Source organism: Piliocolobus tephrosceles, chromosome 7 (genome assembly GCF_002776525.5).
Source record: "Piliocolobus tephrosceles isolate RC106 chromosome 7, ASM277652v3, whole genome shotgun sequence".
Taxonomy (NCBI): Eukaryota; Metazoa; Chordata; class Mammalia; order Primates; family Cercopithecidae; genus Piliocolobus; species Piliocolobus tephrosceles.
In genome coordinates, this window is record NC_045440.1 from 147,646,349 (window position 1) to 147,672,043 (window position 25,695).

The window sequence follows — 25,695 nt, forward strand, 5'->3', positions numbered from 1 at the left end:
GGGGGGGGGGGGGGGGGGGGGGGGGGGGGGGGGGGGGGGGGGAGGGGACCCCAGCCCTTCCTGCCTCTTGCTCTAAGCTTTAGCCCCAGCCCCAGCCCCACCCTTCTCCCTGTGTCTCCCACTGCGGCCAGGTGACCGTGGAGAGCACGGATCTGCAGGGGTGCTGCTTTGCTGGGCCTGGCAGCCCCCACCCGTCAAGGTGTTTCCTGGCTTGTGCCAGGCAAGGGCACCCACAGCCTGTGAGGGGCCATATGCTGCATGTCCTTCCCAGGAGAAGATGGAGTTCCGCACAGCATCCATCCGCCTCTTTGGGCACCTGAACAAAGTCTGCCATGGAGACTGTGAGGACGTCTTCCTGGAGCAGGTGGTGGGCGGGCTGGCGCCCCTGCTGCTGCACCTGCAGGACCCTCAGGCCACCGTGGCCAGCGTGAGTAGCCAGGGGGTGGGTGGAATGGGGTGAGTGGCCTCAACTGGACTCGGCCTCAGTGCCGCATCCCTTAGGCCTGCAGGTTCGCCCTGCGCATGTGTGGCCCCAACCTGGCGTGTGAAGAGCTCTCAGCCGCTTTCCAGAAACACCTGCAGGAGGGACGGGCCCTGCACTTCGGGGAGTTCCTCAACACCACCTGCAAGCACCTGGTGAGGGGTGGGGTCAGTGGGGGCGGGGCCGGGCGTGAGGCGGGGCCGGGCGGCGCTGACCAGGCCTCTCTCCAGATGCACCATTTCCCAGACCTCCTGGGCCGCCTGCTGACCACCTGCCTGTTCTACTTCAAGAGCAGCTGGGAGGACGTCCGAGCTGCTGCACCACTGTTCACTGGTGAGCAGCACCCCTGCCCCGCCCCCATGCCGCCCAGCAGCCCTGCCTGATGCCCCCACTTCACAGGGTTCCTGGTGCTGCACGCGGAGCCCAGGCAGCAGCCGCAGGTGGACCTGGATCAGCTCATTTCGGGTGAGCACCCCCTCCACGGGGCCCCTCCACTGGGCCCTGCTGACCCTGTAGGCACCCGCAGGGACTAAGTGATTTTCCTGGATTTCAGGATTTTTTCCCTGTCACTGGTGACCTCATCGTCTCTAGTAATTCACGGAAACTTCTTAACTGTTCCAAAAGAGCTTAAAAAACACTAAAAAAGGAAAAACTATCTTTCCGTTGGCTCCTGAGCCTCCCAGCAGAGGCTGTCAGGAGAGCGTGGCCCACGCGCAGGCTTGGGCATGCCGAGGTCACAGCCCCCCAGGGAGCCCCTCCCTCTGCCCCCAGCGCTCCAGATCCTGCTGAAGGACCCGGCCCCCGAGGTGCGGACCAGGGCTGCTGAGGCCCTGGGCCGCCTGGTGAAGCTCGCCTGAGGCTCCGGCCAGCGCCCCCAGCAAGGAGTACACACCCAGACCTGTGTCTGAGCTCCAAGACAGGGCCTCCCGAGGACCCCAGCCTGGGCACACAGCTGGAGGGGCCTGGCCCCAGGACAGGCCCTGCCAGGGACCAAACCGCAGCCCCTCAGTGAGGCCAGACAGGGTGTGGGAGTCTGTGTGCCCAATAAACTCATCTGCTCCCAGCGAGTGACTGACAGGATGCAGTGCCGCGGCCTCTTAGGGGACGGGCCAGAGGGTGCCCTGGGCTGGCTGTGTTGTCCCCACTGTTTCTGCAAAATGGAGGGGAAGGCTCGGCGCTGTGGTGGGGGCGGCTGTGTTGGCAACCCCAATTCAAGAAGGTGGGAGCACCAGGCAGCGCAGGGTAAGGCTCTATTGACTTCAGCACAACCGCCCCAGCCTGACATAGGCAGGACAGCTAGGTGAAGAGGCGGATGGTCCCGTCTGCCCCCGAGGAGAAGACCCACGGCTGGGTGGGGTGGAAGACGACGTCCAGCACTCCCAGGTCTCGTGTCAGCGCGTGTCCCTTCAGCACCTTGACGGGCACCAGCAGGGGGTTCTGCAGAAGGTCACTGTGGGGACGAGGAGGGCTCAGGACACGGACAGACACTACTGCCCTGGGGAGGGGCCAGGCAGGGTCAGCACTCACTTGTACACCATGCCATGGCAGACGATGACGCTGCCGTCGTCCGAGCCTGACGCGAAGAGTGGGTACCGGGGGTGGAAGGCCACAGCCCGCAGAGCCTTCTTGTGGTGTCTGGGAGAAGGGAACCAGGTGGAAAGCAGGCTCAGGCTGGAGGGAGGGGCTCTGCTGGCCGCCTCCACCCCCCAGCTCTCCTCACCTCAGCATCCTGTATGGCTTGGTGGAAAGATCCAGGTCAAACCACACCAGCTTGCTGTCGTAGCTCCCACAGATGACATTGTCACCTAGGGCCAAAGGCTGTGATGCAGTTGTTCCCCCTCTCACCTGCAGGGTGTACCGCCCCCCCAACCCCCCCCCTGCCCCCCCCACCTGCAGGGTGCACCGCCCCCCCACTCCTCACCTGCACCCCTCACCTGCAGGGTGCACAGCCCCCCAACCCCTCACCTCCATCCCTCATTTGCAGGGTGCACCACCCCCTACTCCTCACCTGCAGGGTGCACTGCCAGGCTGGACACCCACTTGCAGTTGGGCATCAGCTTCTTGGTGAGCTCCTGGCGCAGCAGGTGGTAGAGGCGGACGCTGCGCTGGGATGCCACCAACAAGAAGGGCCGGGCAGGGTGGAAGGCCACTCGCTGCACCTGTCCGTGGCTGCGGCGGAACGGGCTCTGGCTGCGGCGACGGCTCAGCTGGTGAATCAGCACCTGGGTGTGGCCTTGGGTGGCCAGCACGACGGCCAGGTAGTCCCCACGCCCGTGCCAGGTCACCTGCGTCACTGGCTGCAGGAGGGCAAGGCTGGCTGATTGGCTGAGCCAGGCCCCTCCCACTGCAGCCTCACCCCCAGCACACCCCACGCACCTTGCCGTGGCAGACCCGCAGCCGCAGGCCCACTTGGCGCTCCTCCTCTGAGGCCTCCAGCCAGCGGGCTGGCTGCAAGGGGGGCTCCTCAGGCGGGACGAAGGCGCTCAACAGCTGATCTGTGCTGTCCGCCACCAGCCGGTCCCCCAGAGCTGGGTTCAGCACCAGCACCGAGTCCTCCCTGTGAGCCAGGCCCAGACAGAGCCCCTAAGCACAGTGCCACCCCTGGCTCCCCGGCCCCCAGGGCCTCCACTTACACGGCCGCAGCCACCAGGCAGACAGCGGGGCTGGGGTTCCAGGCCACACTCTTCACCACGCCCCCCACGGGCACAGTCCTCACACAGCGGGCAGTGGCCACCTCCCAGAACCGCAGGGAACCGTCGTCGGAGCCTGGATGCAGAAGAGGCAGCGTTCAGCACCTGGCCATCCCACCTGCCCCCACAGCTCAAGGCTGCCCCCAGCTTGGACCCACCTGAAACCAGCCACTGGCCCCCAGGAGAGACACTGAGGCACCGGACAAGGTCACTGTGGCCCCTGTAGACCTGAGGAGGAGAAGGTGGCGGTGAAGAGCCACTCAGAGGGTGCAACCCCAGCCCCTTAGTCTCCACTTACCAGGGCCTGGCACGTGGGGAAGGGCTGCAGGTCCCTCGGCCGAGGCAGCTTGGGGATGAGGTCCTCAGGGTCTACATTCACCTGGAGCACGAGAGCGCCAGGTCAGCCTTGCCCCCTGTGCCACCCCCCGGTGTGCCACCCCCACACACCCTCATCTTGGCAGGAGAACGCCAGGTCAGCCTTGCCCCCTGTGCCGCCCCCACACACCCTCATCTTGCGCTGCCGTGGGCACAGATACAGGTCAAGGCAGCGCTCGAAGCGTTCCTGGATGAAGCGTCCATAGGCAGGCACAGCCCGCAGGCTCGGGAACTTGCGTGGCAAAAAGCTCTGCTTCCTCTCGCCCGGCTCCTGCTGTTCCCACGCCAAGTGCTGTGGAGACCGAGACGGGGTGGGGAGGGTCACAGGGGAGCATGGGGACGGGGCCCCGACCCCCCAGGATGCAGGCCCACCTCCTCCTCGCTGAGCAGGTATTCAGGGGGTGGGTTGTACGACTCGGCGTGGCCTGGCAGGGCCAGCTTGGGTGCAGGCACGTGCATCTTGTGGCGCCCCAGCACGGCATTGGGGTCCTCCTGGGCCCACAGGTCATAGAAGCTGGGGGTGGGGTCTCGGGGCCGGCGAGGCTGGATCCAGCCCATCTTGATGGCGTGCACCATGCGAGAGACCTGCACAGACAGCCGGGTCAGGACAAGCAGCGTGGGGCGGGCAGCCAGGCCAAGCCCCAGGGGCACGGGACCCCACCTTCTCCTTCTCCACCAGGGAGGGGATGAAGCTGCGCTTGTCGGCCGGGCGGTTGGTCACCGGGTGGATCATGACGTCCCCGCTGAAGAAGTCGACAGCCGGCTGGGGGGGAAAGATGTGGGCGTGGGGGCCAGAGTGGCTGAGGCCCTGCTGGTGCCTCCAGGACCCCCCCCACAGGGCCACCCGCTGCCACCTACCTCATAAGGGTTGAAGCCCATGTCCCCAAACTGGCCGCTCTGCAGCCGCCGCACCAGGGCCACCTGCTCATCCGTCAGCCTCAGGTCCTGCCCTGTCATCGGGTCCTGCACAGTGCGCCTGGAGACCGGCAGTCAGACCCCGCCAGCCCTGCCCCATCCGTCGGGCCCACCCTGGCTGCTGGCCCCGCCCTGCCGGCCCTCACCAGTAGTCAGGGTCGTCCATCTTGTCCAGGAACTGGTCCAGCTCATCCCGGGTCCGCAGGGGCTTGTAGATGCGCCTGCCATCCAGGTCGTAGCCCACATGGGGGAAGTCGGCGTACCACTCCAAGGGCACGTTGCCCACCGTGTTCCGGATGTCCTGCGGCCGGGGGTCACCATGTCAGTATCTGACCCTACAAGGCCCACCCCCTCTTCGGGCCGCCCAGGGGAGCAGGTGAGGAGGTTGCAGGGTGAGTGCAGGCCCAGCCTCAAGTGCCCTGAGGTCACTGGCCCTGACCTACGCCCTTTCCCCAGCCCTGGGGTCTGACGTGGCACGGCGGCCACGCTGCCCCCACCCCCGCCCTCGGAGGCGCCGGAGCTGCACCTTCACATTTTCCACTGAAGTGGTGCCAACCCCAGGGCTCCCCCCTCACTGGATTCCTTGGCCAGGGCTCTGGGCAGCCACAGACAGGGATGACCTCATCACCCGCGGGCTCCCTCCCCTGGCAGGGGCCTTAGGCAGCAGTGGGCAGCTGTAAGATGAGGACTCAGGGAAGACCCCAACTGACCCATTCCACAGAGAGGCAGAAGCCAAGACCTCTGTGGGGGCCCCCCCACCATCTGCCCTCGGCCCCTCCACAGGCAGAACAGCCACGTTCCTGGACGTACATTCCTGGTTGCAGCCCCTGCCAGCCGCCACCCTCGCTCCTTCCAGCCTGGGGACCGCTGCCCAGGCGGCTGCTTCCTGCAACAGTAGCCACGGGGAGGGGCCCAGGCAAGACAGAGCACAGCTGGCAGCCTGTGGGGTCCCCTGCCACAGGAGGGGCCCCTTGGGCCCTGTCCCCTGCTGAGGGTCCTTTCCTCTCCTCCCCATGGAGAAAAGGGGCCATCCCCAAATTGGATGATGGGGGTATGTGTGTGTTTCCTGAGGGGCCTGGTGGCCCTGGAGAGGAAAGGGGAAGGAGGAGGGGGCAAGAAGGAGACCCACGGGGTGAGAGGTCCACACAGCACAGGAACAGGGGACCTGGCCAGAGCCTAGCAGGAGGCACAGTCTGTGCCAAGCCTGGAGAGGCAGGTGCAGGACAGACAGGCAGAGATTGAGCTCTAGGCCCCTGAATACTCGCCTGTGCCCGCCCCCTGCACACGGCCTGGCACAAGCAGGCGCTGGCGCACATGGGAGGCAGAGACAGACAGGGTGCGGTCAGGCAGCAGGGCCAGGGCGGCTGGGTTAACTCAGTTGTGCCACGGGAGAAAACGGGTGGTGGGTCCCGCTGACCTTCCTCCCCTCTCCCGGGGAGGGGGGCACTGCAGTCTGGGGGCCCTGAGTAACTACAGCCCAGAAGCAACCTCCCGCTTCCTCCGCATCCCCAGGGACAGAACGATGCCCCAAAGACCCCCGCCCCCAACCAAGCGCGGCCACAGAGGGCCAGGGGATGCGGCGGGCGCTGCTCGAGGAGCCTCCAGGCTGGGAGGGGCGGGGCGTGCGCGGGGGAGGGGCCGGGACGCCGCTATAAAGGCGCGGCTCGGGGCCCCGCTCCAGCCCGGGACGCACATGTGCGCGCGGCGCCCGGCAGCTGCCACCGCGGGGCGCAGCCGAGACCCTGCGCCTCGCCCCGGCCGGCCCGCGGTGGCCGCAGGAGGCGGCATGAGCAGCGCGCGACAGAGCTGACGCCGCGCCCCCGCCGGCCCCATGTCCTTCGCCACGCTGCGCCCGGCACCGCCGGGCCGCTACCTGTACCCCGAGGTGAGCCCGCTGTCGGAGGACGAGGACCGCGGCAGCGACAGCTCGGGCTCCGACGAGAAACCCTGTCGCGTGCACGCGGCGCGCTGCGGCCTCCAAGGCGCCCGGCGGAGGGCGGGGGGCCGACGGGCCGGGGGCGGGGGGCCGGGGGGCCGGCCAGGCCGTGAGCCCCGGCAGCGCCACACGGCGAACGCGCGCGAGCGGGACCGCACCAACAGCGTGAACACGGCCTTCACGGCGCTTCGCACGCTGATCCCCACCGAGCCCGCGGACCGCAAGCTCTCCAAGATCGAGACGCTCCGCCTGGCCTCCAGCTACATCTCGCACCTGGGCAACGTGCTGCTGGCAGGCGAGGCCTGCGGCGACGGACAGCCCTGCCACTCCGGGCCCGCCTTCTTCCACGCGGCGCGCGCCGGCAGCCCCCCGCCACCGCCCCCGCCGCCTCCCGCCCGCGACGGCGAGAACACCCAGCCCAAACAGATCTGCACCTTCTGCCTCAGCAACCAGAGAAAGTTGGTGAGCACGGGCCGTGGGGCGCCGAGGGGGCCTCCAACGCGCCCTTCAGTCCACACCTGCCAGGCAGAGGCGGCGAGGCCACGCGGGCAGGGCTCCCCAACAGGGCACAGGCAGGCACACCTGTAACACAGGTCTGCTGGGGGCTGGGGCCTTCTCTTGGGGCTCCTCTCCAGGGCGGCCCTAGGACACCCGGCTCCCAGTGGAGTGTGGAGTCACCCCCAGGGAACTGCATGAGGGGTAACAGCTAGGGATGCCCAAAGGGTCCCACCCAGGGCGGGGAGGCTGGGAGCTGGACCAGGCCGCTGCAAGCTTCCCTTTTCAGCAAGTTGAAAGGTAGAGTGAAAAGAGCTGAGCTGAGTTCAGAAAATAAGAGGCTGCAAGGCAAGAGAGGAAGGACCCTGGGGTCTTAGCCCCTGCGGCCCACCACTGGCCTAAGCCATCTTGGGCACCTGCTGTCCGTCCCCTACCTAGGCTGCACACCAAGACACCAGGTCCTGTAGGGCTGCCCGAGATGTGGGCCATGGGACACGAAGGCAGAGGCTGGCAGGAGATGTGGGGGCTGGGGATGAGGGCCCCTGCAGGAGACGCTGGCCAGCTGTGATTTACAGCTCCTGCTGTGCTTGGTGGCACCGGAAAAGCAGGGTGAGCAGGGAGAAAATACGGCACGGCTTTTCCCAATCCCCATTTCCTCTCCAGACAGCACGCGCGAGCTCCTGGGGCCTGAACATCTGGGAAATTTAATTTTACAATTTCGGCTGTGCGGCAGTATGCTCCCCTCCCCAAAACGCTTGAGGGAAGCTGGGGAGAGCCGGGAAGGAGGTGCCTCAGTGCTGGCCACCTGAGATGGCACCCAGCAGGGAGGCCGGAGAGGTGCAGAGTGGCGCTGGACTCTGCCGGGGCCTGACACTCCTCCCTCCCCTCTGCAGAGCAAGGACCGCGACAGAAAGACAGCGATTCGCAGTTAGGAGGTGGCCGGCAGCAGCCAGGAGGCAGACGCTGCTGGGGGAGGTGAACACCCGGGGTGACGGCAGACAGCCCCCACCTTGGACCTGAGCTGGGCAAGGCCCGCCACAAGCATGCCCCAGGCCAGCCCTAGCTGCAAGCGGGGCCGAGGGACAGATGGACGTACAAGACAGGCACCGGCAGCGGGACTCTGTGCTGGCCCCAGCACCTGCCCGGGCCCACTGGAACTTTCTGCGCTGGCTTTTCTTCCGGCCACTGTGTGTTGGCGTCTTGTGTTTTTGATATGATAATATAAAGTCTGAAAATTTTGTATAATTAAAAACAAAACAGTATCTTCCAAATATGGAGGCCAACTGTCAGCATTCACCCCCAGCCTGAGCCTCCATTCCCACCCTTGGTGGTCCCATCCTCCTCAGGCCAAGTACCCCAGCTCCCTGGGAAGCCCCCACTTTACAGGCTCAGGGCCACCCTCCCTGGGCTGAGGCGGTGAGGACAGGCTTAGCTCACCCACAGAGCCTCCTATTGGGAAGCTGCAGGGTGGGGATGAGGGAGCCACGCAGGGAGGGAGGGTGGGGGAGGAGCTGCATGGCAGAAGACGGGGAGGGTGAGGCACAAGGCACAGAGGCCACATGGCAGGCGGGGACAGGGAGGCGGCAGCAGGGCAGGGGGGCCCCACTCTCGGGCCTGCCGGGCACCCAGGGGCCCTGAGGGTGAGGAGGGTGCTGCATCTGGCCTCGGGTCACAAGGAGTGAAGCAAGCTGTGCTGCCTGGCAGAAGGGGTGGGCGCCCAGCCCCAGCAAGGGGCTTGACTGGAGAGAGGGGCGTCTCCTCATGCACCAGGGCCATTTGGCCCCTGGAAGCACTGCCCACATGGGAAGGAGGACCCCTGGCCATCCTCCTCCCACCGCCAGGTCCCACCCAGCCCCCTGAAGACCCCGCCCACCACAGGAGGTGGGTTGAGCCCCCACAGCACTCTGCGCACAGCTGGCCGGCCATTAAAACCCTGCAGGTGACAATTACCGTTCAGTGGTGTGAGCTCAGTGGGCACAGAGAGAAGAAAGGCAGGCGGTGCTGTGTGGACCACCTCCCCCCAACCCTGCCAGGCCACAGCCTCACTTCCGGCTGGATGGACAATGGCTGACGGTGTCAGGTGCGGGCGTCAGGGCGGCGGCCGGCCACAGTTCCCTCCCCAGCACAGGCACGGACGCACCCCCACCCGGGGAGACCAGGTGCTGTGGCCCACGTGGGCATCAGTGCAGGGCTGGCCCAGGACTGCCCCTCCTCTGCAGAGACAGGCTCCAGGGAACGGCAGAGCAGGAAGCAGTGGTGTAATTTTGGAGGAAATTCTCAAAGCCAGAGCCATTAGGGCTAGAGGGGGGCTGCGTCCAATCTGATAGAAATATAACAGGATAAAAAGTCACAACGGCAGGTTTCGTTCAGAGAGAAACCCAACCCCAAATTTCCTCTCCCTAATCCTGCAGGAGCCCACAGCTGGCCAGAGGGAGGGAGGAGAGGACAAGCTCAGTCACTGCAGAGGCCCCCGCCCGCGGGGAGCCAGGGCCCGGGGGACATGGGGATGCAGCTAGGGGCTGAGGCAGCCCCTTCCCTTCTCGGGAGCTTTCCTCACACCCCCGCCCCGCCACCCTCCCAGGCACCAAGGCGCTGGTGAGTGAGGAGCAGGGTGGACCCAGGAGCATGGCCAAGACCAGCACTCTGCATAGCTCCCTAAGGCCCACGGCGCCCACATCAGCCCTCCCTCCACTGGGCACTGGGTGTACATCTGTAGGGAGGGTCCATGGCCCACCTGCTCCCCACCTCCAGGCCTTCCATTTCCAGACCTGGGCCTGGTGGGGGTTGCAAACCTCTACGTCAACCCCCTACCTCAGTGGCCGGTCAGTGTTGGGGACAAATCTGATGGAAGATACTGAAAGTCCCCCGGGCAGGGACACCAGGGGCTGCTGGCCTGAGCAGGCAGGTGCGGGGCCTCGGCGGCCGGCACCAAGGACAGGGCAGAGCCAGCTCGGAGCGGGAATGCAGGAACCAGACGTGAGCAGGTGGGAAGGTGCGGGCCCGGGTCGGGAGGTCCGGGCAGGGTCAAGAGGGAGTGCTGGGGAAAGGGACGTCAGAGCCCCCGTGGACTGGGGTCAGAGTTTGGGGTGTCTAACGAGGCCCGAAGGGAACAGGAACAACAACCCGGAGGCCTCAGGGCTGAAAGGATCCCCAGGGCCCTGCTGGTTGGGGTGCAGTACTCACAGCCAGGCCCTCCGCTGCGGGCCTGACTCCGACCGCGGCTGCAGCTTGGCCAGCCTCAGGCCTGGGCAGCCAGCCCAGCCGCTCCCTGAGCTGCACCGGTAGCAGCGGCCGAGGGCCCGGCCCGCCAGCCAGCAAGAAGGGAGGGGCGGGGGAGGAACACTCCGTCACCCTCCACTGCTCCAGAAATTCAAACCAGACCGGGGGTGGCGTGGGCTGACCCCCAGGCCCGCGGTGGCCCACCCGAACCCACTCGCAGCTCACAGCCGCCAGGCAGAGGGGTGGCAGGTGCCCCCTGCCCACCACAGCCCCTGGCTCCCTTCCCAGAGTGCTGGCCTCACCTCCACAGAGACCCAGGGCTCCCTCTGCCTGTGCCCCACAGAGGCAGCTGGGACGGAAGGGGCCCCAGCCTGCACCCTGGGCCAGCAGCCGCCCCTGTGAGCCGAGCGGGGCTGGAAACGCTCTGCTGGGCCTCAGCTGTCAGCTCCTGTCCCCGGCCTGGGGAACGAGCTGCTGGCGGGACACATGATTCATCAGGGCTGCCTGCGCCCACCGCCCGCCCCGCCCTGCGCAGCACCTGTGGGCTGCCAGGAAACACATGTGACCCCTCTGGGTCAGGCCCCGCACGGAGAGAGAGCCCCAGCCGGCCGGGGGCACACACAGACCCAGCATCAGGGCTCTCCCGGGGGCCGCCCAGCCCCAAGGACAGGCCCCTAGCCCAGACTGCACCGGACACAGGCCGCAACCGGCTGATGTCGGCTGGGATTTTTCCGCTCTCGATGAGCCCCCTCCCTCCCCCTCCCCAAAGTGGCTGCAGCTGTCAGGACCACAGATTGGAACTGCAGGTATGGGGCTGGCCCGCTGCCCGCCTCCTCCCGTGTCTGTCTGCGAGAGAGGAAGCCGGCGCACCTCTGGAATCCTTCACTCTCTCCTCGTTCCGCCTCCTCCCACCTGTCCCCCGGGAGCGCGGGGTCAGCCGCCCTCGCTCCGTCTCTCTCTTCCCCAGCCCCTCTCCGATTACAATGCGGTAGTGTTCAGCACTCGCGCCGCTCCCCTGCACAAAACGCCCGCCTGTCTCGGAGCGCCACACGGCCTTCCTGTGCGACAGGAGGCGGCCGCCGCCTCCTCCTCCTCCTCTTCCTCAGGGTTTTATCTGTCAAACTGCTCAGGGCAAGGCCAGGGCAGGAGGCTCACCTGCTGCATCTCACCCTACTGAAGGTTCCAGCAGGGGTGCTGGGCCCCGGCGCCGGGGCCAGAGGGCAGAAGGCCAGGTCCTGCTTGGTCTCCTCCTCCTCCTCCTCAAAGTCCAAACCAGCTGAGCGGACCCCAGCCCAAGGTGGGGTCCCAGGCAGGAGGAGCCGCCAGCCCAGAGGCCCTCACCTCTGGCCCTGCTCCCGCCAGCCACGCATCTGCCCTTCCAGAGGCTGGGCACACAGCTCGGCCTCCTCCCGGCACCTCCACCACAGGAGAGAAGCCACTACTGACCCAGGTGTCCTGGCACCTCCACAGCTGGGAGGGCAGCAGGTCACCCCCTGGGGGTCTGCAGGCCTGAGAGAGGCCACTACTGACCCGGGGGCTCCTCCAGACCTGGCCTGCCTCAGTCTCTGCTGGGAATGGCCCAGGGACAATGGCTGTTCTCAGGCAGAGCACCCCAATGCCTGGCGTCTCATAAGCAGGGGCTCCCAGAAACTCCTGCAGGATGCTGAGGGTGGGGCACAGGCTTGGGGCATGACACCCCCCCAACATCCCCCGACACCTCCCAGTGCTAACCACTCCTCGGCCTGCTCTGAGTCCCACAACTCAGAGCTGCAGCTTCCAGGTGGGGTGGGAACAGGGCTCCGGAGGTCCACACCCGCTCAGCCCCCAACTCTGGACACCTCCAAAATCTCATTCTGGAGACTTTTCCCCCAGTCCTGATCCATGCACATACACGCACCTGGGACTCCCATCCCCTGCGGAACAGCCCCAGCCTTGGGACACACACCCAGACCCAGCTCTCCACAGCCAACCTCCCCAGAAGGCCCAGAGCCTGCAGTAGTCACCACCTGCCCGACAGACCTTGCCCTCCAATGCCTTCCCCAGCTCCGCTCCACAGGCTGCTCTGCAAGCCCCAGGACAAAGCCTCTGTTAGAGCCCGGTAGAGAACGCCCACCTGCCCACCCAGGTTCTAGCTGCCAAGGACGCTGGCCCCGAGTGGGCACAGCAGGCCAGGGCCTCCACCACCCTTGCAGCCCAAAGCAGGAGGACGCGGCTCCGAAAAGCCACTCCCACCTGCCAGCCACTGCCCGGCCCTGCTTCATCGGAGAGCCCCAGGTGCCCTCCTCACTGACCCCAGGGTCTCTCCTCTCCCAAACAGGACAACCGAGTGCAGCAGGCCAGGCCTAGGAGGGCCTTCAAGTTGGCCAAGGGACACGCAGCAGTCAGGCTACACGCACCCACCCATAGCCTGGGTAGCAGGGCGCGCCCGTTTCTCTCCTGGGTGGGAAGGGACCAGACCCAAGGGCCAGCCTCAGCAGAGTCAGCAGCCCCCTCGGAGGCAGGCATGCAGGCGGCCGCGGGGGTGGACGGCCGCCAGGGAGATTGGGGCGGTCTGCAGGCCTGGGCGCCCTCCACAAGCAGCGTGGGGAGGGCCGTTCACTCGCCGGGAAACCTGAGCCGAGGCCGCGCTGCCAGCAGCGACGCAAGCCTGAGTACGCGGGGCCAGGACGCGGGGGCGGGGGCGGCCCGGAGGAGCGGGAGGCCGCCAGCGCTGGAGGCAGCTGCCGGTTCAGTAGCTGGGAGAAGCCATTAACTGCGCTTGGCGCGAGAGCAGAGGGGACCACGGGCTCTGGACGCAGACAGGCCCGGCTGCATCCCTGCAGGAACCCGACTCACAGCCCAGGCAGGGTCGGGGGCACCGGGGAGCCGGCAAGGCTGCACCCCAGCCCCAGACTCCAGACCCCAGTGGAGGCCTTGCGGGGGATGGCCCCAGGCCAGCACCACAGGCACGGGAAAGGGACAGCAGAGGGCAGCTCCTCCGGCCAGAGTTGACGGCCACCCTGACCCCTCAGCCTGCCACACTCTCCTGACAAACACGGCCACAGGCAGGGGAAGGATAGGTGGCTGCATCCTCTGCCTGAGCAGCTGCCCGGCCTCAGTTTCTCCCAACGGCTCAAACCAAAGTGGAGGGGTTGCTTCTGCAAAGGCCAAGCAACCCCCTGGCCCCGCCCCTCCACCCCGGCCCACCTCCCGGGGGTCCCAGCGGCTGGATGAGATCACGTCTGTGAAGCTCCAGGCGCGGTGGGAGAGGGGTGAGGTGGCCATGCGGGGGCGGGGCAGCCGCGGCTCAGCCGGCTCCTGGGGGCAGCAGGACCCCAGCCAGGCCCAGCGCCTCCTCCAGGGGTTCCACCCGCCTCCCTCTGCCGGCGCACCTGGGGGAGGGGAATAAGGAGACCAAGAGCTGGGGCACAGAGAGGCTGCTCCAGTCTTCAAAAGTCAGCGCCCAGCAGGGGTCCCTGACGCGGTGAGAGGCCCCGAAGCCCCGGTGTCATCCGGGTCCAGGCCCTGGATCCAGACCCAGGAAGGGCAGGGAAGTGGCCTGAGGAGAAGGGGAGGCAGGTGGGTAGGGGGTGGTGGGGAGGCACCTCCCGCCAGCAGGAGCTTGTCCCGACCTTCTCAGCATCACAGCCACTGCCACCCTCGCGCTCCAGCTGAGCTCGCGGCTGGCAGGAGCACACGCCCCGGCGGCACCCTCCCTGCCCTGCTGCCAGGGTCCCTCCCCAAAGTCCTGAAGGGTCCTGGCAGTGAGGTCGGCCTTCTCCCAGCCAGCTCTGCCCAGTGCTGAGGAGGACCATGGTCCTGGGGCCACGGCCACCTCCAAGGACGCGGGGCTGCCTGACGGGCCCTGCTCTCCTCACCCCACTGTCTCATCACAGAGCTGCAGGCTGTCTCCCACCTCCCAAGCCTCTTTCCTGCCCACCTGTGGCCCCAAATCACTCCCCTGGGGCCACCCCACTTTGCTCCAAGGGAAAGGAGGCCCAGGCAGATGCGGACTTCTCTGGACGGGAGGCATCTGTCCTGGCCTGGCCTGGCTCCTGAAAGCTGAGCTCTGCCGCCCCCTCGAGCCGCTGGCCGGCTGTGCTGGCAGGAGCACCGGGCGGCACCCCGGCTCCCTCGCCGTCACTCAGACCAACATGTGGGATAGTCATCACTGGAGGAAGCAGCCCCCACATCCCTGGCTGGCTTCCTCCCGGCACAGCAGGGGGCTGCCCACCCGGCAGGCGGCGGTGGCACTGGACAGGCCTGGCAAAGCACCCCCAGGGGCAGCAGGGTCCCACAGGCCCTGCCGAGGCCCCTCCCCCGGCCTCCACACTCCGTTTACAATCATCATCGATTTCTCAAAATACCAAATATAAAAAAGTAGCCGACAGGATGTGGCTGCCGACAGCCAGAGCCCCTGGGAGGGGGAGGGGAGACAGGCAGGGAGCGCGCGGCGTGGCCCCCCCTCTCTGAGTGAGCCCGCTGCTCCGGCCAGGAAACCAATTTATTTTGTTTTGTCTCTGTTCTCTGAACGCGCAGCAGAGACCGGATCGGGCGGGCGGCCAAGGCTCCTGCAGCCACAGCCAAGAGAGCCGAAGGATGGGGGAGGAACCTGGCGGGAGGGGGACGCGTGTCTCCCCCAGGCCCCGAGGGGACAGCCCCTGACAGGCAGGGGGGAAGAGCTCCTTCGGGGAAGGCCCTACACCAAAGCCTTCTCCTTCCCCGCAGCCCCCAGGGCCCAAAGGGGCCTCTGCCTCACACCCAGGTGCTCCACGGGGCCACAGTCCCACCCTGGGGCCAGGCCACACTGAGGAGGGTACAGGCAGGCACTGCCACTGGCCTCAGAGCTTCTCAGAGCTTCCAAACCCTCCCAAATGAGGGCAGCCCCCCGCAGCCAAATCTGCTCCTGGACACAGCCCGTCCCAGCCTCTCCACGCCAGCAGAGCCCAGCCCGGCAGCACGCGTCCCCCTTCGCCTGCAAGCTCCTTACAAGAAACAGCCGACCTCCAACCCCTCCTGAGATGTGCTCCTGGGACTCAGAGGTCAGAGTCAATGACCCGAGCCCACATCAGCCACCACCAGGGGCAGGGGGGGGACTCCAGGGGAAGGGAAGGGCCACCACTGCCAGAACATCAGGACATCAGGAGGCAGCCACGGCCCTGTCCTGCCCGCCTGGCCCACAGCCAACCTGTGGCTCCCCACACAGCACACACGACAGGAGCACCACCCATGCCCATGACCCCCACCCAGACCATGTACACTGCCTCCAGGGAGCCCCCAGCCACCCTGCAGAAGACACAGGAGCCCCGGGGCCTGTCCACAGGCCAGGGCTGACACAGGGGCATGGAGCCACACCCAGGTCCTTCCCCTTCACAGGCAATGATGACACACACACATTGCAGTCTTGTGTCCCAGACCCCGAAATCGCTCCTGCAGACGGGGAACAGGGCCCCAAGCCAGGACGCCCACGCGGGCCTCGGGAGCCTTGCGGCCCCAACAGTGTGGCCCACCTGTGGGCAGGTCCCAGCACCCCCCAGGGCAACCCTGGCCCCAACGCCCAGCACCTGCTAGGCTGTGATGGAAGATGCCCCACCCTGCCCAGCGGGAAAGCAGCCCCAGCCCCACCTCCTCATCAGAGCTGTCCTCCGCGTACTCATCCCCAGTCCGGGCGCTCGCCACCGCTGTCCTCAGGCCAGGGCTGCCGTCCTGCAGAGAGAGGGGGAAAATGGTTACTTCAGGGGATACAGCGTGCCCTTTGACCTTGGGGGGATCCCAGACCCGGGAAGCCCACCCCCGCCCCAAATCTCTGAGCGGCTCCAGCCTGGCCCAGGCCTTAGCACAAGGCCAAGAACACCCAGCTCTAAGGGGTCCTCTGGGGGCCGTGGCTGGCACCCAGCACCACGGCCCTGTCCTCTGTAAGGGCTGGACTGCAGCCTCCCCAGGCCCCTGTCCCTAGGCTGACCCGGGTCAGGCTAGACACGGAGGCCACTGGGGCAGTCAGGAGCAAAGCCTCCAGCTGAGGACTAAGACCCCCACCCACCACCAACCACCCCGTACCCCCATTCATGTCAAAGCCGCAGGACTCCTCCCTGAGGCCCCACATGGGGCTCCTGCCCATCCCCGCCTGGGACGGGGGCAACAGGGTTGGGGGAAGGAGCAGACACAGCCGTCACAGCAGCGTCACCGGGGGCAATGCCCTTGAAGGGGCGAGGCACATACATTGTCCACCCATCTCGGGGGCCATGTCCAGCCAGCAGAGGGCCCAGACAGGGCCCCAAACGCTCAGAAGGCCTGCAGCCCCCACAGGCTCCCTGGCGCCCTGCATCCTCCCACCCACCACGTCCACAGCCTAGGCCGACCCCATCCCACCGGGTCACAGAGTGGGCGCCACTGAGAATTCACGCCCCAAGCTGGAAAACAGATTCTGCCCTCAACTGTGGAGGTGAGGATGGCTCCAACCGGATCGGGTTTACTGGCGGAACCAAGGTTGATGGGGAAAACAGGCCACCTCTCACCCATGGGGGCAGTAAAGTGCTCGGGCGCAGGAACCCCAGAGCGAGGGCGGGCACGCCCCCCGCCCCTGCCCCCCCCCCCTCCCCCCCCCCCCTGGCCCCCCCCCCGCCTGTTTTTTCCTTCAATATAGAGAGATGGGAGACTAAGTTTTTTCCCAGGCCAGGAACAAGGAAGGATTCAGTTTCCACGTCTCCCCCTGCCGCTGACAGTGGCCTGGGGCACCCAGTGACACCGGGCTCTTGCCCCTGCCTGGAGCACACAAGCCCCCAGAGCCGCGGCAGACACGAGGCCCCAGCCCCAGACCTGCACAAGGGCAGTTCCACACCAAGCGGTGGTCAGCTGCCCCCACCTGGCCTCTGCTGCATGGGTATCGGGCTGGGCTTCCGACCGCTCGCAGTGGCCAGGGCTGAAGCACCATACCCCAGAGTTCCAGCCTCGGTGCTCATGGGCCACAGTCCCAGGGTCCTGGCAGGTGGACAAAAGACTTGTCACCCAGCACTCTGTGCCCCGTAGCCCCTGTGCTGGATGTGGACAGGCCACGGCACAGGCAGGCTCTGGGCAGGGGGCAGAGGCGCCCTTGGGAAGGGCTGGGTGTCCAGGGGCACGGCATCCCCGTGGGACAGCTGCGGGGCACACTGAGTCCACCAGGGGGCGACAGCACTCAGCCAGGCCCAGCGCCCGAAGGGCAGGGGCGGTGCAGTGCGGGCAGGGGCGACGTGGGCAGGGGCGGCCTCTGCTGGGAACTGCCTGACCTAGAAGGCCCCTTCAGATTTTGGAGGCAAATGCTGTGGGGCATTGAACATATTTTTTTAAATGTAAAAATTAGAGGAAAAGGCCACTAAAACCCTCACGACACAGACAACGGAACACGAGCCCACGCCACGCTCGGGACTCCTGGGGACAGGACCTCCTCCTGCCACGCCCTTGCCTGGAGTCAGCCCAGGTCCTCCAGGGCCTCCAGCACCACCCACCGTGGTGTGGCGCCTGACTGAGGACCTCCGCTGCCGGAGGACACAAGGGATGCGGGGTCTACGTGCAGGGGTTCCCGAGGAGGGGCTGGGCCTGATGGAGCCGGAGAGTCATGCGAGGGTGAAGCAAAGCTGAGAGAGGGCAGGCGAGCGCCACTGGGCAGAGGCAGGTGGGTCAGAAGGACTGACCGGTGGGCAGGAGCTGCTGACGGGGAGCGCAGGACAGGGTGCCAGGGCCGCTGGGGACCAGGAAAGGCTGCTGCAGTCCCTGAACCCTCTATGGCCTCTGCCCAGCCCAAGGGCTAGAATGTCACCATGAGGACCAAAGGGAGAAACCCACAGCGGGGTCAGCCAGCCAGAAACCAGGGTGTCCAAGTGCAGGAGTCCCCTACTGTGACTGCACCAGAGCCTCCCCTGCCCAGCATCAGGCCAGTCAGGCCATGCCCCACTGCCACCAACCAGGCATGTGACACGGGCTCTCCCTTCACCTCCTGGGAGAGGACGGCGACAGCTGCGGTGTCCTGGGTCGGTGGGAAGACAACTCTGCTCCCAGGGCCGCCCACAAGAGGGTTCTGCTGGGGACGTGGACGGCAGGAGGGAAGCAGTGCCAACGTGCCCGGAGACCAGAGCCAGAACATCACTGTCAGGGTGCCAAGGAGACCAAGAGAACCCAGCGCTGTACCACGGACCCCACACCTGGCACCTGAGCACTGCCAAGGATCCCCAGGGCCCTGCCCACGCTAGCCACAGGGTGCCCAGCATAGAAACGGCTGGCATCCAAGAACTCTGTGCTGATGGCTCATCTGACAGCAACGACTCATCAACAGGTACCTAGAAAACCCACGTTTTGTTTTCAAGAAAGTACATCACGAGGAACTGAAAAGCCCAGAGAAAATACACACCGAAAAACATCCCTTTTTATCTCAGAGAAAAGGAAGGTAACTACGGGGAAGAGCCTAAGAGCGGCAGGGTCGTTCCGAGGCATGGAGACCAACCCTGCACGAGGCACTGGCCATGTGTGCTGCCACCAGCGGCCCCAAGACCACCATGGCCACGACCACCACGGGCCCCAAGACCACCACAGGCCACGACCACCACGGGCCCCAAGACCACCACGGGCCTGAAGACCACTGTGGGCCAAGACCACCACAAGCCACGACTGCCACAGGCCACGACCACCACAGGCCCCAAGAACTACTGCGTGCCATGACCGCCACAGGCTCCAAGACCACCATGGGCCAAGACCACCAAGGCCAAGACCACCAGCCATGTGCCCAGCCACCTTAGGACCACCACAGACCAGAGATCACTCCACTGTGACTTGGTGCCCCACTGCAGACAGCTGTGCAGAGGGGGGCCCAAGGACTCCCATGTGCCAGGCCTGGTTTAGATGAGACCCTGGCTGTGGAATGAGGTTCTGAGGAGCCTTGGGGGAAGAGTATCTGGCAAGCATAAGGGTGACTATGACCATTTTGAAACACAGCAACAAACCTTTGAGTCTCATCACATCAAGAGACAGAGTCTATGTCCCCCTCTCCTCGCAAATCTGGGTGGGCTTGTGGCTGCTTTACCCACCCAAGGGAGGCAGCCCACACTGACGCCACAGGATTCTGGGCTGAAGTCGTGAGCGTCGTGCTACTCTGCCTACCACAGGAGACAGTGTCCTTGCAGCCCTGAGCCCTGGGAGGGGGACAGCTGGACAGGGGTACCCTTCGTGAACATGGCTGTCAGGGACGGTCTGGATGCACAAGACGCCTGGCTGTGCTCGCCTGAGATCCTCACCCAAGGCCCGGAGCACAGGATGTGAGCCGAGTGTCAGTCTTCCTCAGGTGGAATGTACCAGAACCCTCTGGGGCTCCCCGACCCCCCAGCGTGACACTGTACTAGGGGTGTACTGACCCTACTGCTTTCGGCCTGAACTCTGACCCCTCGAATCCAGAACGCTACAAAATATCTGTTTGATGCTGCAAAGTGCCAGGACAGATGGCAGAACAGCTGCCTGACTCTCCCACGGGGCCAAGAAGCTTGGAGCCAGCAGTCTTCAAAAGAACCCAAAGCAAGGCCACGGGCAGAGGCAAGAGCGGAGTCCACCACCAGCCCTGGGCCCTGGTCCCATCCCCAGCTCTGGGGTCCACACCCAGGCAACTTCGCCCACGGTGGGCTCCACTAACCAGCTGGTGAGAGTCGCTGGGCAGCCTTTTCCAGACTCCACAGAGCTGTAGCCCCAGACCACTCTCCAGCAGACAGCACCAGCGCCCAGACCCCAGAACCACAGCAACAGGGGGCCCGAGTCCAGGGTTCCCACACTGCAGCTACACGCCCTGCCGTCTGCCATTCCCAGAGCCTTCGCTGAGACGCTGGCGGGATCCCCCTGATCGAGAGTCTGCATTACGCTCCGGCACAGGCCGAACAACCCTCACATTCTCTAGGAAGGCCGGGCCCGGTGGCTCACGCCTGTCATCCCAGCACTCTGGGAGACCTGGGCAGGCGAATCAGTTGAGATTAAGAGTTCAAGACCAGACTGGCCAACATGGAAAACCCCGTCTCTACTAAAAATACAAAAAATGAGCTGGGCGTGGTGGCACTCACCTGTAATCCCAGCAGGAGGCTGAGGCAGGAGAACTGCTTGAATTCGGGAGGTGGAGACTGCAGTGAGCCAAGATCAGGCTACTGCACTCCAGCCTGGGCGACAGATTCGTCGCAAAAAAAAAAAAAAAAACACAAACCTGGAATTGTCACTTTAATACTAGGTCTTAGGCTTTCTCTTACTTGTGTTTTTTTCTTTCAAGACAGTCTCACTCACTGTCACCCCAGATGGAGTGGAGTGGCATGATCTCAGCTTTCTCCAACTTCCGCCTCCCAGGCTCAAGCGATTCACACAAGGTTTCACCATGTCGGCCGGGCTGGTCTCGAACTCCTCAAGTGATCCACCTGCCTCGGCCTCCCAAAGTGCTGGGATTACAGGTTTGGCTCACCACACCCAGTCTTTTCTCACATTCTTGACTGTGGCAAGCAGATTAAATTGATAAAAACAGAAACTTCGGCACAAAAGAATGAAAAGAAAAAACTCAGGTAAATAAAAAGACAAAGCCAAGCACGGGGGGAAAAAAATGAATCAAAATGAGCACAGAAGGGACAAAGCAGCTCTGAGCGCACGGATCCCACAGATCCACCAGACACCAGCGACAAAGAGAAGGCACTGCAACCAGTCCTCACTCTGGCCCAACCGCCGCCGTGCGCTGCTGGAGGGGGCACAGGGAGCGAGGCACAGGCCGGCAGGAGGCAGGTTCCTCCCCAACTGGTCAGCGGAGAGCTGGGGGCACCCAGCCCAGGGCGCCCCTCCAGTAGGACGCCCCTCCAGTGGGACGGCTCACAGACACGGTCAACAGCGGGAAGGGCAGGGGCTGGAGAAGGTCCCGGGGAGTAGGAACCAGGCCAGGAGACAGAACTCTCAGGTCATGTAGGTAGCATGGAATGCAATTAAGAGGCAGGACTACCAGGCCCCAGGCAGGGAGGCTGGAGATGGGGTGGGCACCGGGGTAAGGCTGGCCAGAGCAGCTGGACCCAGAAAGAGGGGTCGCTGTAGCAGGGACGTGAGGGGTGGGAAGGGATGCCTGCCCCCAAACCACACATACACAGAAATAAATCAAACCCACTGGCCCCAAGCAGGCTACTAGCAACAGCTGTGGGCCCTGCTGTGGCCAAGACCAGACACCCCAGGAAGGGAAAGGGGAGGTACAGCACCCACCCCATCTTCTCGGGCCCTGTCCCTGCCCTCATCCCTATCCATCGACCACTCCCAGACACAGAGCACCCTTCTTCACCTTCACTCCTGAGCTCCTCGTGCCAACAGTCAGGGGAGGAGCTGGGAAGGGCAGAGCCAGGCCCCGTTCCTCGAGTGAACTGCACAAAACGCCAGGACTCCTGACCCCAGAAACAGACAGCAAATGCTTGTTGTTGAAAGGCACTATAGTGGCCAGGCGCGGTGGCTCACGCCTATAATCCCAACACTTTGGGAGGCCGAGGCAGGCGGATCAACTAAGGTCAGGAGTTCAAGACCAGCCTGGCCAACATGGTGACACCCCCCCCTCTCTACAAAAAATACAAAAAAAAAAAAAAAATTACCCAAGCATGGTGGCGGGCACCTGTAATCCCAGCTACTCAGGAGGCTGAGGCACAAGAATCGCTTGAACCCAGGAGGCGGAGGCTGCAGTGAGCCGAGATCGTGCCATTGCACTCCAGCCTGGGCGACAAGAGCAAAAAACTCTTGTCTCAAAAAAGAAAAAAGAAAGGCTCTACGGTTTGGGGCAGTTTGTGATGGCGGCAGATAACGAACAGAAAACAGCAAAGGGGCTCCTGGCCCAGGGAGCTCAGACCAAAATGACAAGAACCAGCTAGCTGTCCTGCCCTTGGGCAACAACCATGAGGGTTTCCAGCCAGGTAAGTACACGGATGATCTCACCAAAGGGAAGAGAGAAGGGCTTCCGGGACTGAGCACCAATTTTCTGTAAAAATGGGGTCTCACTATATGGCACAGGCTGGTCTTGAACTTCTGGGCTCAAGAGATCCACCTGCCTTGGCCTCCCAAAGTGCTGGGATTACAGGTGTGAGCCACTGGGCCCGGCTTGTGACTCATTCTTTTTATTTTCATTTTTTCAGTTAAGCCCAGCTGTGCGAGCCTCATTCTTTTTTTTTTTTTTTAGACGGAGTCTGGTTCTGTCGCCCAGGCTGGAGTGCAGTGGCCGGATCTCAGCTCACTGCAAGCTCCGCCTCCCGGGTTGATGCCATTCTTCTGACTCAGCCTCCTGAGTAGCTGGGACTAAGGCACCCGCCACCATGCCCGGCTAATTTTTCTATTTTTAGTAGAGTCAGGGTTTCTTTTTTTTTTTTTTTTTTTTTAGACGGAGTCTGGTTCTGTCGCCCAGGCTGAAGTGCAGTGGCCGGATCTCAGCTCACTGCAAGCTCCGCCTCCCGGGTTTACGCCATTCTCCTGCCTCAGCCTCCTGAGTAGCTGGGACTACAGGCGCCCGCCACCTTGCCCAGCTAGTTTTTTTGTATTTTTAGTAGAGACGGGGTTTCACTGTGTTGGCCAGGATGGTCTCGATCTCCTGACCTTGTGATCCGCCCGCCTTGGCCTCCCAAAGTGCTGGGATTACAGGTGTGAGCCACCGCGCCCGGCCACGGGCCTCATTCTTAATCAAAGAAAAACATCAACAAACAAGAGGAAAAGATGAAGAAGCAACATCATGAGGGATGCTGGTGGCGGGAAAGCAGCTGAGGGGCGGCTGCAGGAGCTCATGGCATCACCGCTGCGCAGAGGGACGCTCCAAAGCACGTTCAAAATTAAATGCATTGACAGCTGGGCGCGGTGGCTCACCCTGTCATCCCAGCACTTCGGGAGGCCACGGCAGGTGGATCACTTGAGGTCAGGAGTTCGAGACCAGCCCAGCCAACATGGTGAAACCCCGTCTCTCCTAAAAATACAAATATTAGGCTAGGCGCGGTGGCCCACACCTGTAATCCCAGCACTTTGGGAGGCTGAGGTGGGCGGATCACGAGGTCAGGAGATCGAGACCATCCTGGCTAACACAGTGCAACTCCGTCTCTACTAAAAATAGAAAAATTAGCCACACGTGGTGGCGGGCGCCTATAGTCCCAGCTACTCGGGAGGCTGAGACAGGAGAATGGCGTGAACCCGGGAGGCGGAGCTTGCAGTGAGCCAAGATCGTGCCGCTGCACTCCAGCCTGGGTGACAGAGCAAGACTCCTGTCTCAAAAAACAAACAAAAAAACCCACAAACATTAGCCAGGCGTGGTGACAGGTGCCTGTAATCCCTGCCTTGCTAGAAGCTGAGGCAGGAGAATCACTTGACCCCGAGAGGCGGAGCTTGCAGTGAGCCGGGATCGCACCACTGCACTCCAGCCTGGGCAACAGAGCGAGACTCTGTCTCCAAAAAAAAAAAAAAACTAGCCAGGCATGGTGGCGGGAGCCTGTAGTCCCAGCTACTAGGGAGGCTGAGGTAGGAGGATCCCTTGAGCCCAGGAAGTTGAGGTTTTGGTAAGCCAAGATAGTATCACTGCCCTCCAGCCTAAGTGACAGAGTGAGACCCTGTCTCAAAAAAAAAGCATTTACCCTTTGACCTAGAAATTATCTTGGAATTTATCCCAAGAATGGTGCACATGTGAGAAACAGCACGTTCTTGTCAGGCTAACTATAAGAGCCGAAGCCTGCAACTGCCCACCCACTGAGCTGGTGAGGCCGAGCTGCCAGCCACTCTGCGGGCACCAAGCACGTCCACACCAGAGCCATGGCCTCCTGGACAGAACCATCCTGAGACAGCGCACGGCTGCCCTTTCTCTTAGGAAACCACCATTCAAAACCTGTGCGAGCTTGGATGTGTCTAGAACGTCCCGGAAAGAGACCTCAGCACTGGAAACGGTAGTTGCCTGGATGCAGCAACAGGAGCCAGGGGGGAAAGGTGGGAGACTCATTCCCTGGCACGCCCTTAGGATCACCTGAGCGTCTGCAAGGGCCCTACAATGCCAGGTGCACCTGCTCCATGAATGCTGTGTAATTACACAGCCCTTCACAAGAAGGCAGGCTCGTGGGCGTGTCAACGCTAAAGGCCTGAGGGCAGAAAGCCAGAGGGAAGCCTGTGGCTGGGCACTGAAGCCAGACGCACGCCCATCCTTGGTCCCCCCAGACCAGGTCTCCACAGGGGCTGCCAGCAGCTGACCCCCAGCAGTCACCGGGTTCCCTGCTACAAGGGCCTCCCACGGTGGGGTGCTCCGCAGGGCGCCCTGTCCTGTCTGGGTTGGCATGGGGCACACACTTGGAATCAGATTTATGAAGGAGGCTCTCTGAAGGTGACCCATCAGCCGCATTGCTGCCAGGATGGCAGAGACAAAGCCCCAGCTCCCTCCCATGCCAGTCACACAGCCCCTTCCTCACAGCACCACCTAGGCCAGGTACATCCACTGAGGGCTGGGCGGCCTGGGGAGTGAGGCCCTTGCCCGGCCTGACTTCATGTGTCCCTGAGGTGTCCATGACATGACACACGCATGTTGCCTGATGCCCAGCCCCATCCGCCACTGTTTGTCTGACGTGACGCTGCCTAAGTGTCCGTGACGTGACACACGCATGTTGCCTGAGGCCCAGCCCCATCCCACCACTGCTCCAGTCTGACGTGACGCTGTGGCTGGGGTGTCCTTCAGACGCACGAGGCAGAGGCCACAGGGGCCATGTCCTGCCAACCACTGTGGAGGAAACAGCGACAGGAGGGAGACAGGAACTGTCTGCAAGACCACACGAGTGGCCGTGGCCAGGATCACAGAATCCTGGGCGCACCAACAGCAGAGCAAGGACACTTAGCAGCAGTGTAGGAGAAGCTGCTATGTCACTGTGGTGTATATTCCCAGGACCAAGGGGCACTGACTCTAGAAGCCACTCAACGGAAGGGTTCTTGGGTTGAGGACCCACAACCACTGGGTGGGGCATCGGGGGCAGACTCCTCCAGATGGCTGTGGCAGGCGAGCGTGGCTGGCAGAGCCCCTGGTGGCCTGGCCCCGTGGACCCATGACATGAGTGGGAGGTGGCAGGGTTACAGGCGTAAGGAGCCCTGGACTGCTTCAGGATGACAGAGAAACAGGCCTAACCTGAGGCCACCAACTGGGCATGACAGGGCCATCTTGGCGGCACCCTGGGAGGCCTCACGTGGCCACACTCACGGCCAAGAAAACACGCAGGAAGCAGCACCAGGCTGCCAGCTGGGTTTCCACCTGCAGGGGGGCACGATGGGAAAGGACTCCCACCATTCAAGAGGGGCACAGACGGGAGGCAGGAGGGAGAAGTCGCTCAGCAGGCCGAGGTGCCTGGGTGGCTTCTGATGAACGGGTGGGAAAACGGGGGAAAAGGAAGGGGTTCCCGCTAAGAAGCTGAAAGCACCCCCACCTCCTCAACCTCAACGCATTCTCCTGACCTGGAATAATCTAAACCCAGTCGTGAGGATCACACTTTAGAACTGAAAACACCCCAACAGGGCCCAATGTGCCCCTCAGCTAAAGCACAGGACATGCGGGCAGATGCATGGGTGCCACGGCAGGGCAGGGCCTCGGTCCCTCAGCT

At 63.9% G+C, this 25,695-nt stretch overlaps 3 protein-coding genes across 9 annotated transcripts in view; 2 read left to right on the forward strand and 1 right to left on the reverse strand.

Annotated features, from left to right (window-relative positions):
• The window catches only part of MROH1 (maestro heat like repeat family member 1), a 119,274-nt gene extending 117,027 nt beyond the window's left edge, over window positions 1-2,247 (forward strand). For 2 of the 6 annotated variants that reach the window (XM_026449740.2, XM_026449741.2), the window contains 5 exons: window positions 272-427; window positions 502-636; window positions 712-814; window positions 881-946; window positions 1,253-1,553. In XM_026449740.2, the coding sequence (XP_026305525.1) occupies window positions 272-427; window positions 502-636; window positions 712-814; window positions 881-946; window positions 1,253-1,338 (546 nt within the window). In that variant the 3' untranslated portion in view covers window positions 1,339-1,553. Of the gene's footprint in view, window positions 1-271; window positions 428-501; window positions 637-711; window positions 947-1,252 lie in introns of those variants that run through there. The other 4 variants (XM_023188210.2, XM_026449742.1, XR_003307382.1 and 1 more) reach the window with 4 other exon arrangements.
• Window positions 1,715-25,695, reverse strand: part of BOP1 (BOP1 ribosomal biogenesis factor) — a 29,490-nt gene continuing 5,509 nt past the window's right edge. The window contains exons 3-16 of one of the 2 annotated variants that reach the window (XM_023188212.2): window positions 15,716-15,796; window positions 4,608-4,762; window positions 4,405-4,522; window positions 4,208-4,309; window positions 3,919-4,131; window positions 3,677-3,838; window positions 3,470-3,550; window positions 3,330-3,399; window positions 3,115-3,247; window positions 2,858-3,038; window positions 2,490-2,778; window positions 2,202-2,286; window positions 2,009-2,116; window positions 1,715-1,931 (exon numbers count right to left, since the gene is read on the reverse strand). In XM_023188212.2, coding sequence (XP_023043980.2) covers window positions 1,778-1,931; window positions 2,009-2,116; window positions 2,202-2,286; window positions 2,490-2,778; window positions 2,858-3,038; window positions 3,115-3,247; window positions 3,330-3,399; window positions 3,470-3,550; window positions 3,677-3,838; window positions 3,919-4,131; window positions 4,208-4,309; window positions 4,405-4,522; window positions 4,608-4,762; window positions 15,716-15,796 — 1,932 coding nt within the window. In that variant the 3' untranslated portion in view covers window positions 1,715-1,777. Of the gene's footprint in view, window positions 1,932-2,008; window positions 2,153-2,201; window positions 2,287-2,489; window positions 2,779-2,857; window positions 3,039-3,114; window positions 3,248-3,329; window positions 3,400-3,469; window positions 3,551-3,676; window positions 3,839-3,918; window positions 4,132-4,207; window positions 4,310-4,404; window positions 4,523-4,607; window positions 4,763-15,715; window positions 15,797-25,695 lie in introns of both variants that reach the window. The other variant, XM_023188211.2, reaches the window with a different exon arrangement.
• Window positions 3,205-8,164, forward strand: SCX (scleraxis bHLH transcription factor). Its single transcript, XM_023188213.2, has 2 exons — window positions 3,205-6,859; window positions 7,786-8,164. The coding sequence occupies exons 1-2, from the start codon at window positions 6,293-6,295 to the stop codon at window positions 7,822-7,824; spliced, it is 606 nt and encodes a 201-aa protein (XP_023043981.1). The 5' UTR covers window positions 3,205-6,292; the 3' UTR covers window positions 7,825-8,164.

Excerpts from the sequence above, each read along its gene's own strand:
- SCX (XM_023188213.2), top strand. The coding sequence starts at position 6,293 with ATGTCCTTCGCCACGCTGCGCCCGGCACCGCCGGGCCGCTACCTGTAC. Across the intron at positions 6,860-7,785 it reads TCAGCAACCAGAGAAAGTTG|AGCAAGGACCGCGACAGAAA; the intron begins GTGAGCACGGGC and ends TCCCCTCTGCAG.